The sequence below is a fragment of the Myotis brandtii genome, unplaced genomic scaffold (genome assembly GCF_000412655.1).
Source record: "Myotis brandtii unplaced genomic scaffold, ASM41265v1 scaffold550, whole genome shotgun sequence".
In the NCBI taxonomy this organism is placed as follows: Eukaryota; Metazoa; Chordata; class Mammalia; order Chiroptera; family Vespertilionidae; genus Myotis; species Myotis brandtii.
The window spans coordinates 3,234,215-3,247,102 of NW_005370043.1; the positions used below are offsets into that span (position 1 = coordinate 3,234,215).

At 51.4% G+C, this 12,888-nt stretch overlaps 2 protein-coding genes across 3 annotated transcripts in view; both read right to left on the reverse strand.

Annotated features, from left to right (window-relative positions):
- TRIM8 (tripartite motif containing 8) overlaps window positions 1-12,888 on the reverse strand; it is a 32,334-nt gene that overhangs the window by 16,137 nt on the left and 3,309 nt on the right. For both annotated transcript variants that reach the window (XM_005878242.2, XM_014549398.1), the window contains exon 2: window positions 9,554-9,563. The gene's annotated coding sequence lies outside the window, so the exon portion shown is untranslated. The remainder of the gene's footprint in view (window positions 1-9,553; window positions 9,564-12,888) is intronic.
- SUFU (suppressor of fused homolog (Drosophila)) overlaps window positions 8,665-12,888 on the reverse strand; it is an 86,564-nt gene continuing 82,340 nt past the window's right edge. Inside the window, exons 12-13 of the mRNA XM_014549402.1 lie at window positions 12,221-12,289; window positions 8,665-9,781 (exon numbers count right to left, since the gene is read on the reverse strand). Coding sequence (XP_014404888.1) covers window positions 9,692-9,781; window positions 12,221-12,289 — 159 coding nt within the window. The 3' untranslated portion in view covers window positions 8,665-9,691. The remainder of the gene's footprint in view (window positions 9,782-12,220; window positions 12,290-12,888) is intronic.

Sequence of the window (12,888 nt, forward strand, 5' to 3'; positions counted from 1 at the left end):
CCGGAAGTGCTGGTACAGCTGCGGAGGCGCCGCCCCGCCCCTTTTCCCTGTCTGGAGTTGGAGGCCGTTTCGGAGGACGCTCCTGCTATAGGGCCCCAAGCGGAGGCCCCGCCCTTTCAAGGCGGGGCAAACCAGAGCTCCTCACGTGACTTGTACTAACTTGGGTTCATTAAACATGAGATGGGAGGAGCCTTCCGAGCTTCTTAAAAGGGCGATGGTGACCACCTCTTCCTGGGCTTCGTCCCGCGTCGCTCTTTTTGCCTGAGAGGGAAAGGAGGTTTGCTAGCTCAGCTCTCTGATGCAATGAGCAGGTAATTGCAAAGGTTCACTGTGGGACAATTTTCCTATGTCCTCATCACTTTAACCCCCATTTCTGACACTTAAAACTACTAAGCAAGATTGAATATTAATATTAATAATTTATATTAATAAAGAAACGGAGGCTTGCTCTAACCGGTTTGGCTCAGTGGATAGAGCGTCGGCCTGCGGACTGAAAGGTCCCAGGTTCGATTCCGGTCAAGGGCATGTACCTTGGTTGCGGGCACAGCCCCAGTGGGAGGTGTGCAGGAGGCAGCTGATCAATGCTTCTCTCTCATCGATATTTCTAACTCTCTACTCCTCTTCCTTCCTCTCCGTAAAAAAATCACTAATAATATATTTAAAAAAAGAAACGGAGTCTTAAAGAACTGAAGTAATCTACCATAGGTTGATCAGTCAACAAATATTTAACAAAAGACTTTATGTGCCAGGCATTTTTCTAGGACCTGGGGATTCCTCAGAGAACATGTACAAAAAAAAAATATTTTTTATTAAATATGTAGGATAATTTCTGTGATAGTGAGGGGCTCACACACGGCTTTCCAAAAAAGTGGCATTTGAACTGAAAAATGCATGTTTAGGAGTCAAGCAAGTGATAACCTACCTGGGGGAAGAGTGCTTTAGTCAGAGGAAAAACAAATGCAAAAGCAATAGATTAGGCATGTTCTCGAGCAGAATGAAAGCTGTGTGGTGAGGGAGAAGACAGGTAGGGGCTAGAACACACAGGGCCTTCCTTGTAAGTCATGGTAAGCACTTTGAACTTGAAGCTGGTTGTGAGAAGCTCTCAGATTTGGGATATATTTTGGAAGTAGAGCTAATAGGACTAGATAAGGGTTAGATATGGGATGGAGAGGAATCAACATATAATACTAATGGAGTAGGAATGGGATCAAGATGTGCTTATCACTGTGCATATATATTTTTATGTGATATATATGTTTATATATGTGTGTGTGTATATTACCCCAAAAATGTTTAAAATTATTCCTTGGATTCCTAGGATTTGGGCCTCAACAAGAGGATTAATGGTGGTGCCATTTACTGAGAAGAGAATGGAAGAGGGGTAGGTAGGTTTGGGTGGGGAGCTTTTCAGTAGTTGTCTAAGTTGACTCAGGGATCCCAGTAGAAATGTTGAGGAAGCGATGGTACATACAGACTCAGGGGGGAGGTTTGTGCTAGAGATTATTATGGATTTCAGAGTCATCAGCTATTACATTCTAAACGGTAGGACAAGTTCAAATCCCGTTCAGTATGACCCATGGGTGCTGATTCTTTCACAAAACCAGAGGGCCTATCTGCTCCAGAATCTCTCTCTCCTTATTCCTGATGTGAGGGCTAATGTGGGCCCTTCAATGAGAGAGTCTGTGTCTTTAGCACTTGGCATCCCCTCACCAGCTGAACAGACGAAAAATGAATGCATGCATGTCTCAATGAACAAAAAAGGAGAAAATGGTCTGCAAGCCCTAGTTCTTAATTCTAGATGGCGCACAGAAATAACAAGGCCTAGCGTTGGCCGGGTGGCTCAGTTGGTTGGAGCATTGTCCTGACGCGCCAGGGTTGTAGGCTGGATCCCCAGCTTGTGCAGGAATCAACCAGTGGGTGAATGGATAGGTGGAACACCAAATCGATGTTTCTCTCTCAAATCAACAAATAAAAATAATTTAAAACAGTAACACAAGGTCTAGCTTGGAGCAGAGGGTCCTTTTGTGGCCTCTTCAATGATGACCTCCATTATTATTTATTTAGATAATAAATCTAAAGGATTCCTCTCATTTCTCACCTTTCTAGACAAGTCACCTTTGATGACTTGTAAGACATCATACTCTTCTGGTTTAATTTTTTTAACCACAGTCTTCTCTAATTTCCATCTCATAAATGCCGTTGGTCTTCAGAATCCTGCCCTCCATTTTCTTCTCTTACTAATCTGTACCTGCTTCCTGGGGCATCTCATTTATTCCTATGGCTTTATTACTGTTTATATATGGATGACTCCCCAGGCAGTATCTCCGGCCCAGATCATCAGCCTCCTAGTAGCAGATCCATGTAGTCAACTATGCTCTCCATTCAGATGTCCCACAGGCACCTTGAATTCAATGTATTGGAAATGAAACTTCATCCTTTTCACATTCCAGCCTGTTTACCCTTCCACTGTGATCCCCATTTCAGCCACTGAGGTACCAAACTAAGGATTAGGGGGACAACCTTGACATCTCCCTCTCATCTCTCTTATCCATTCAATCAGTCTTCAGGTCCTGTAGATCCTACTCTTAAATATCTCTCTGATAATTTACTTGTACACTGGTTACTCACTTAACATCTTTGCTTTGGAGGTACAACAAACATCTCAAACTCAACTAATTTAGTTGTCCAAAAACTATACTAATGTCTGCTCCCCCTAAACCTCTTCCCGCTGCAGTCTTCTGCTTCTCGGCAAACATCTGATAGCCAACCTTTCAGCAAATGTTGACTACTTCTTAATATCTCTATTACTTTATTGTAATCTGTGGCCTGGATTATGTCAGTAGGTCCTAACTAGTTTCTCTGTTTTTGCCCTTATTTCCTGGAGTCAATCTCAACAGAGAAGCCAGAGTAATTGTTTAAAAATATAAGTCAGATTATGTCAATTTTATGCTCAAAATCTTCCAATGGCTTTGCACCAGAATAAAAATCAAACTTTTATAAATACCTGCAAGGTCCTATACAATCTGGCAGGGGGGTGGTTCAAAAATGAAAGCTTGATGCCTGAAACCATATACTCTAGGCACTTGGGACTCTACAGTTCCCAAGAAGAGTTTGGGGCTTTTGCCCTTGTTCTGCCTGCCAGGAGAGCGTTTGAAAGTAAAGCCCCTCTACTTTTGCTCAGTTCATCCTTAAGCATCCTTCAGGTTTTGACTTAAATGTCATTCTTTCAGGAAGCCTTTTATTGTTTATTTTAAAATATATTTTAATTGATTTCAGAAAGGAGAGGGAGAGAGAGGAATATCGATGATGAGAATCATTGATTGCCTGCCTCCTGCATACCACACACTGGGGATGTGTCCTGAACCGTGACCTCCTGCTTCATACTAAGCCACACTGGCTGGGTTCAGGAAGACTTTTTAAAAAATATATATATTTTTACTGATTTCAGAGAGGAAGGGAGAGGGAAAGAGAGATAGAAACATCAATGATGAGAGAGAATCACTGATTGGCTGCCTCCTGCATGCCCCCTACTGGGGATTGAGCCCGCAACCCTGGGCATGTGCCCTTGTGACTGGAATAACCTGGGACCCTTTGGTCTGCAGGCCGACACTCTACCCACTAAGCCAAACCAGCTAGGGCCAGGAAGCCTTTTTAAAAATCTCCCTAGATGGAGTTGGGCACCTTAGGTGTGTATACCCTAGCATAGCCCTTTAATAAAGGGTTAACACTAATTGAGCACTTACTATGTGCCGGGCATCTTGTATGCATTATCTCATATAATCCTTGCACAAACTCTATGAAGCAAGTATCCATTTGCAGATGAAAAGACTAAGGCACAAGGTAGTTAGCCTCACAGTGACAATAATTGGTGAGGCTGGGGTAGGACCAAAAGCAGCTTACTCCTTCCTCTTTTATGGCTCTTCCTTGCCATTGTTTCTTGTCTGTTTTCCCTCACTGCATTATAAACTCCTTAAGGCCAGGCAGGCCTGTGTCAGCCTCCCAGCATGTGGGAGAGTGCCTGTTATAGGTTTGGTGAAAGAACAAGTGAGTGAACAAATTTTCTAGTTCTTACCCTTTCCACAGTGGGATTGTAGAGGCTTCCCCGTCTGTCTTATAAAGGCTGTGACCCAGAGGCCCATTCTCCTTCCTTTCAGGGCTCTCAGTACCGAGATGGGAGATGGGCTGGCAATGGGTGCAATTGGAAGAACAAAGGCGCGGAGGTGTTGCCCTCAGTTTTCTGGCCCCAATAAGGCCACTACTCTCATCACAACTTCAAAGTCTCCCTTGCCCCTCAAGTTACTCAGAGAGCTATGCCACACAACCACGGGCAGCCACCAGCATCATCCAGCTCCTTCCTCCATCCTGCCCTTAGCTCTCTCCCAAAGGCTTTCAGGCACTAAGGAAGGAGGGACTGGCCAGTCCCATGCCGCCCATAGAAGGGGCCTGGAGTTGACCGTCCCTCCCAGACCACATCCTGACCTACCCCTGCAGTCTTGGGACACAATTCCTGCCCACAAATCACTCCCTCACCCCACCCTGGCTCCCCACCTGCTTCCCCTCTGCAGCCTGCAGCTGCCTCAGTGCCTGTCAGGCTGGGTTGAGTCACTTCAGCATGCATTCTCCTCCCTGTCTGGCCAGTTTGGCAAATCTCTCAGGCTCCCAGCCCCTGGCCCTGGAGCCTGTGGGCACCCTCGCCCCCCAGCCAGGGCTTCTTATCCCCTCACCCCCAGGAGCCCTTCTCTTTCCAGAAACAACCCCAGCCTAGTCCTGTCTCTGGAAATCACCTAAGCACGGGATCTTGCTATTCTGGACTCTTTGGAGCAAGAACCTCACTGACCCTGGATCCTCTTGGCTAGTCAGAGGAGGAGGATTAGACAAGAACCCCCACCCCTGGTCTCCAAGGAGAAAGGGGAAAAGGTATGGCCTGGGCCCTCTGGGGTTGTCAGCCTGGCTCCAGACCCTCCCAGGTCCCTTGCTCTGCCAGAGGGACCGAGTGCCCCAGACAGGAACTGCTCCACACTCCAGGGACCAGTCACAGTTCAGTAGGAGGTCACAGGCCGAAGGAGGAGAGCTGTCCTCCTCCTGGGTAAGGTCCCCATACAGCTAGTTCTCACAGAACTGTCCCTTCACAGGAGCTGACACCCTTCCCCTGCCCTCTTGTGATGCCCCCAGGACCTATGCCACCGGCCCCAGTAGAACCCCCTGGGCGCTATAGCTGCATCTCATCCCAGGCACCAACAGAAAAAACCCTGCTACCCCCAAGGACAATTAGGCCTTGCAGGAAGGGAAAGACGGTGTGAGGACACAGAGCAGTCCTGCAGGGCCCAGGAACCCTGTCTCAGAGCAGACCACCTGCCTGTCTGTAAGTTCCCAGGCCGTTGCTGTCTCTCCCCTGGGCACTGAACTGTTTTCCACACCATGCCCTGGAGGCAGGAGCTGGGCAATCCAGGGGAGGAAGAGCCACCCACCTCCTCACCCAGACCAGGCCCCGAGAGAGAGGTTGCTAGGGAGAGTGGGCGGCCTCCGTGTCACCCGATGGGTGTGCTGGTTCTGAGGCTGCTCCTCCATCCTGCCCCAGGCTCTGCATTAGGAGGTGGGATTAGCAGTCTAGTGAGGGGAGTGGCTGTCTCGGCCCAGCTGGAAGTGGGAGCGAGGACTCCAAACTGGAGGTGAGGAAAACTGAGGGGACAGGGTTTTGGTGAGAGGAAGATAGAAGAGGAATGAAGAGCCTTTACCCACCCATTCATCTCCCCAGACTGTGTTCCATGCCCCTACCCTCTTGACCTGAGAGGAATTCAAAACCAGTAAAAGAGAGACTGTCCCTGCAGAGTCATTTCTGCGTGACTGAAGAGTCACCAGCTGCAGGATCCTGTTCGTTGCCACCCCTGCCCCCACGCACACTCTCTTAGCAACAGTTCTCAGGACCTTTCCCCACCCCAGCTTCTTCTTTTCTTTTTAATGTTGAGAGTACGTTTATTAAAGCTGGGGACAGTGAAACAAGGAAGGACTTAAGACAGAAGAAGCAACAGGACAGACCTAGGTGGGGCTGCTTTGGCTCACTGAGAAGTCAGAGAAAAGGCAGCCTAGGAGGCAAGTTCAGGGATTAGCCCAGGACAAGCTGCCACTGCCCACTGCTCCCCTGGTTGCAAGTCTTGTGGGGTCTCTTAGAGCCGTGGTCGGCAAACTGCGGCTCGCAAGCCACATGCGGCTCTTTGGCCCCTTGAGTGTGGCTCTTCCTAAGCCTTAGGAGTACCCTAATTAAGTTAATAACAATGTACCTACCTATATAGTTTAAGTTTAAAAAATTTGGCTCTCAAAAGAAATTTCAATCGTTGTACTGTTGATATTTGGCTCTGTTGACTAATGAGTTTGCCGCCTACTTATATAGTTTAAGTTTAAAAAATTTGGCTCTCAAAAGAAATTTCAATCGTTGTACTGTTGATATTTGGCTCTGTTTGACTAATGAGTTTGCTGACCACTGCCTTAGAGTTTAGGTGATTTGTGCCTAAGAGGGAAGAAGGGGGGTGGGGAGGGGGGTGCGGGAAAGGTGTGCAAGTGATCCCAGCTCTAAAAGGCCGAGTCCAATCCACCCCCTCTGCCAGGGCCCTGGGCTCCCCGCTCCCCTATTGCAGGCAGCCAGAAAGGAGCACAAGACCCAGCACTTCTGTAAATATGTTTAATGCACTTAGATTACACAGAGGAAGAGGGGCAAGAAGAAAACGACATCTAAGTGAGGCAGCCAACGTTCTTACAAAAGTTCCTGGCTGGCTGCAGCCTGTAGGAACTGAGTCGCCATTGACATTAGAAACTAATGAAAATGTTTACAAAAGCCTGCTCGTCGCAGCATTCAGGTCCTTGTACAAAAGGAGGGCTCTCAGGGCTCCTCACTTATTACAGGGACCCAGGGACCTCACCTGGCACGGAGGCCCCGGAAGCCAGAGAGGAAACATAACTGAATAAAAAAATAGTCAAGGGATTTCTTTACTGGTCTGCCCCATAGGGGCACCAACTTTTAGATTTTTTCCCTGCTCCTCAACTCAATCTCAAAACCCAGTCCCAAGACCCTGTGTTTATTTTTAAAACGTTCTAGCCCTTTTAGACTCTCCCCAAGGCTTCCCAGTCCCAGCGCTGGAGCCTGGCCTATGGAACAGGAAGAGAAGGACAGGAAAGTGCCAGCTCCCTGGCCACATCTGAGACCTTGCATGAGCCTCTCCACCCACTCCGAGTGGCAGCTGGGTCTGTGGTCCTCTTGCAGCCCATACTGGACCTGAGGAGCCACAGAAGTCTGCCTTGTGTAGCAGGCAAACAGCACGGGGGTGCCCCTTCCTAGCACCAGGGACTGGGAGGGTGGGGTAGGACCAGGCAAACCTCAGGGAAGCCTGTGGAAGAGGCAGATGAAGGAAGCTTCTTACCTCCCCCTTACGATGAGGTCAGGGCTCTGAAGGGGCTGCAAGGGGGGAAAGAAGGGATACATTTAGTGAGCACCCACCACGTTTCAGGTGCTGTGCTAAGCACAGTACGTGGTCAGCCCTGCTTGTCTCACCAGCCAGCTCAATGGAGAACCCCTGGGAAGGCATTGCCACACAAGGGAAAGGAGGTGTGGTCAGAGACAGAGGGTGCCCTGCCACTGCCCCAGAGCCACTGCCCTGTAGGAAAAGGAAATGGAGGCCTGGCCCCAGCATGACCTTGGAGGTTCCCAACATGGGCAGGCAGGGGCCATAGGCTTCATGGGCTCATCGTCTCAGAGCTCACCTACTGCCTCCCATACTGATGACAAAGCTTATAAAATAGTCCCCTCCCCATCGCCAAACCAGGCAGGTGGAGGCAGGGCTCCAGAAAGAGAACTGGTGGAGAGCAGGTCAGTGGCAAGGAAAGGAGGAAAGGTGATGGCACCTCTTTGGCCACGAGACATCGGAAGACAAGAGCTTCGAAGGCAAGGATGCTGTGGCAGACGGAGGCCAGGAAATGTCCTTTTGAAAAGTTCTGAGAAGGCACAGCTGCTCCCAATGTCAGGTCCAGAGGGTTGCACCTTGGCTGCTGGGAGCCTGGAGTCCATCTCTCCCATACTCCAGGCTGATCTGCCTTGAAGCTCTGAGTTTGATGGAATTAACCAGGTAGCCCTAAGGGTGTATGCAGAGAAGGGGCCAGGCTCCTTGGAAGTCCAACTGCTGCTCCCTGGAGAGACGGTCACTGCCTTCACGGCTCCTGGAGGCAGCTTTGTCGGGATCTCTCATCAGAGGGGTCCTGTACCCGTGGGCCTCCTGTGGCCTCCTGGTGTGTATGGTGGTGCAGACGGGGCAGAGCATAGTCCTGTGTGATCCCTGACAGACAAAATGGCTTTGCTTTGGACAGGCCTAAAGAATGATCTTGAAATAGCAGTCCCTAGAGTTGGGGGTAAAAGGGCATGAACGGGGCTTGTTGATTTCAGGACAGAAGTGGGAGATCATCCAAGAGGGACCCCAAAACCACAGGCCAGAAATAGGTTGGCTTCCGGGAGGAAGACCATGAGAACTTCAGTATTGGGGCAAGGGATTAAGGACCCAGAGAGGCCCAGAGGCAGGACAGGAATGGGGAATGAAAGATGAGAAATGAATAGATGCAGGGAGGATAGAAGAGCGGTAGAATGCAGTGTTTGCAAAATCAAAGTGAAAGCTGTTAAGAGGGTTACTTTTTCCATTTTTAATAAGCCAGAGTCCTGCAGCCTGGAGGCTGGGAGGCCCAGGGGATGAGGAAATGGGGCAGGAGTGGTCAAAGAGCTGGAGACCCAGGCCCTGAGTGGCAGGTGGGGATGATCTGTGAGGTGCTGGGCCTCACCCTCTCCCAGGCAAGCCTGGAAGACGAGGCTGAGGCTTCCAAGTCTCTGAGACCCTGACGGTCCTTTAACTTTGTGGGGTCCAGTCCACTGGGAAGCAGCAGCACCCCTTCTTGGCCCAGCTTAACTGGACTCAAGGCTTCATGGGGGAGTCTCAGCTCTCCCCTGCCACAGGCTCCACCAGGCCCACCTGGGGAGAAAAGCCTCTCTGAAGCTGGCTGCTCTGGGCCCTGGGCAGGCAGGTGCACACCATACCTTCTCTGGTGGCGGCTCAGAGGGAGTTAGCCCCAAGCCCTTGTCTGAGAGAATGCAAAAGTTCATCTGGCAATAAAGTTCTGTTTAAAAAACATTATATACACAGCTTCTGGACATCTTTGAAGAGCAATAAAATACCATCGGTTTCTACAAAATAAAATAGAGGAAGAAAACCAAACACAACCAGAGGAATTGTTCGGTGGCAGGAGGAGCTTGACTACCAAAGGCTCCCAGATTGAGCTGGGCAGTGAGCCCCGAGGGCCACTCCACCTCCTTCCTGCTGGGTGCTCGGCAGGGGGTAGGTGAGAGGAGGCCTGAGACCGAGGGGCACATTAAAGGTCCAGAGTCACTTCTTAAACCAGAACTTGAGGCGGCAGCAGGAAAGGAAGGTTTGCATTTGCCCACTCAGTACCCAGTGGGATCAGGGCCTGGTCATGTGGGCTTGGCACTGCAGGTGAGGCAGAGGTCAGCTGCCCATGCCTAGCATCCCGCCGGGCTGTAGGTGCTCGGTCATCCTCACACTTGTCCTTTCATTGGTGGGACTCTCCCTTACACCGTTGTTACACCGGAAGTCACCGGGGAGCAGCTGGGCTCTCCTCTGGCCCCTGCAGGGCCCAGCCCAGGCTAGTGCAGTGGACTATCGAACACCACATCAGGCAGGATGGAGACTTTCAGCTTCTTTTCAGGCCAGCTGTACTCTTTGGGGAGTTTGAACTGTGGAGGGAGCAAGCACAGAGCCAGAGTGCACACGTTAGCAGAATCCACTGCCTCCCCCCAGATTGCCTAGAGTGGCCGGGACTCTCACCCAGGCCTGTCCCTGGTGCTGGGACAGGCCTGGCCACTGGTTGCCTGGTTTCAATCTCAAATGCTAGACCCAGGTGGGTGGCTGAAGTCAAGCTGCTGGAGTTCGTGACCCCTTCCTCCTCTACCCTGGCCGGGCCAATAATTAACCCCAGGTTGGAGGAGGCATGTTTTCTAACTCTTTCTTGACTGTGCTGACCTCCCTCCAGATCACTTCCTTGGTTCTGCCTCTGGCCACAAGCATGTAAGGAATCTATTCCCTGAGGCCCTGGGGCTGGAGAATGGGGGGCAGGGGGAGGGTACAGATGCTACAGGGAAATGGCTTGAGGTCTAAAACTGCAAACCTGTCCCTGCCATGGCTTCTCTTATGAAGGCTGGTGCAGAAAGTCACTGAAACCTGCCCTCTGTAGCTTTTGCCAAAGGGACCAAGGGAAGGAGGCCCCGACTTGGCCTCAGAGGGAGCAGAGGCGCAGAATGGCTGGAGGTGGTTTCTTGGGTCTGGTCATCCTCAAGAAGAGCAAACCCTCCACCCTGCGCCCCCTTGCTCATCCTCATCTGCTTCCCAAGGTTACCAGCCTGAGAGTGGTCCCAGTGGTGGCCAAGGGGAGTCCAAGGCCTTCCTGTCCCACCCGGGAATCACTGATTTGCTTACAGTTTTGTTTCTAGAGCTTCTGGTGGGGGTAGAGGAAAGAGACGGATACATCTTATTCCCTCTATACTCTAGGCCCCTGAATGTGATCTGGCACACAGCTAGTGCTCAACAGATGTCACTGACTGGGGAATAGGGTCCACCGTTCATGACGCTCACTGTCCTGGGCTAGGTGAGAGGTCAAGCCAGGCTGGACAGGAGGAAGAGCAGGCCCTCAGCCTTCCAGCTGGGCTGGAAGCGAACAGGCCTGATATTTCCTGGCTTGCTCCCTGTACCTCCCTCTGATGGGGGACTGTCCAAGCCAGGACTAAATGGAGAGTGGGACAAGGGATAGGGACAGCCTCCGGACAGGAAAGAAAGAAAAAAAAGTCATTTTTAGTGACCTACTTTGCTAAGCTTCCCCTGGCTCCTGTCCCTCCTGCCTGGACTGCCCCCCTCCCACCCCCTCAACATCCAAGCTCGGAGCAGCAGCTGGCACAGCGCCACCCAGTGCTCCATGGCCTCTCCGGAAGCGCTTCTGGGCAGCTGGCTCTGTCTGTCTGAATGGGAGCTGGGCCTCAGGGACCAGTGGCTTGTGGGGGCTGATTGGCTGGCACAGACTGGGTGCTTGGTGACTTTGAATGTATAAACGAGTTAATTTATCAAGCTGTATCCCAGAGGAGAGAGAAAACACTGTCCTATTAGGGGTGACCTCAGGCTCAGAAGTTCCTGTCCACCTGGAGCCCGGACAGGACAGGCCCTCCCTGTGCACTCTTCCTGCACCCGTGATGTTGGCGCCGCCTGTCCTATGTAGCCCAGGAGCCTGGCAGCTGGGAGCTCCTGGCTGAAAGCTAGCTCCTGCCTGGCCTCTCTTGGGCCTGAAAGCTTGGACCCTGGGAAGTGAAGGAGCTCTCCCCCAAACACACTTCCCGGCAGAAAGGGCCAGGGGAGGGCCTGTCTCTGCCACAGGCAGGGGAGGGCCCAGAAGAACTCTCCGGAGGCCGTGGCCAGCTTGCTAATGTTCTACTAACCTATCGGGCATCAAGGCCAGGAAGGCTCAGATCCCACTGGGGTGCTGCTTAGTAGGAGGCCAGGGGAGGCGAAGGGACTTTCCAGGATGAGGTAAGTCCCTGCAAATGAGGATGCCGGGAACAAGGAAGAAAAACAAAGGGCATTATGGGCTCCAGTCCTGTACCCCCGAGTAGCAGCCAAGGAAAGCACAAGTGCCCACCTGGCCTGCCAGCTCCTCAGGCTCTGGGCTAGGGTTAGAAGAGGCAGACCAGGAGGGGAGAGCCTCTGGCTGGGGGAGGGAGGCAGGAGAGTGGCTCCTGGGTGGCCTGAGGCGAGAGCAGGAGTCCCTTGCTGCCCACCAGAACTCCCCCGTGGAATGTTCTCTGGCAGAGGCATGAGCTTTCTGTTCAGAAGCTGCCAGGAAACAGCAGGGCTGGGGAGCTCTCGCACTAGCCTGAAGGCCCTGGCTGCCCTTCAATGAGGTTCTCAGGAGCAGGCGATTCAGTTTGCTGGGTGTCCTTAACGAGGGCTGGGTGGTGGGAAGACAGAGAGGAATAAAGCTGTTTAACATCTCGAGTCTCTCTTCCAGCCTATCCTGACACCTGAGAGAGAGCGAGGAGAAGGGAGGGATGGAGGGAGAGAGAAAGAGAGAGACAGACATGCATGCCCACTCCTGGAGACCTAAGCCCTCTGTCAGAATCAAATAGGCTTACTTCCTCTGGAGAAGTCAAATCTTCTAAGTCCTCCAACATTTTCTCTACAAACTCTTCCGTCAATAGAATCTGGAAAGAAAGCACAAGACTTTTATTTTATGTTTTCAATAGATGGTCTTTTTGCCAAATGCCAAATGTCAAGCTATGGACCTTCTCCTGGCCATGGAGATCTGTTCTAGGGACAGAGGGAAGTGCTTGAGGCCTATCCTGACTGTACCCCCCCCCCCCCCCCCACTCCAAAAAAAACCTGTACCCCCCCCCCCCCCCCAAACACAACCTGCCTGCAGTATCAGAGGAACTAGGGTAAAGAAGGAAGGGTGTCAGAGGACAATAGGGAAGAAGGTGGGCACATCTGGAGGGGCAGCGGTGCTGGTCTCAGAAGCGATATGGAAATGGGTGGGAAAATGCCGGTTTGGGCAGTTGGGGCCTCCTGCAGGTTTCAGTGCAGCAGAGTGGGAACAAAAGCCGAGGGGCAGAGAAGAGCGATTGCCAACATCCTTGCCCAAGCAGGTCACATGTTCCCCTCGCCCTCACTTGGTAGGACAAAAGGAATCTGTTTGGGTTTGGAATACAAGCTGGTCTGGAATCTGGAAATGCCCCGGAAGGTACATCCAAGAATGTGCTGGAGAATTTGGAGACTGTGCACCAATCTCTTGTTTTACAAATGG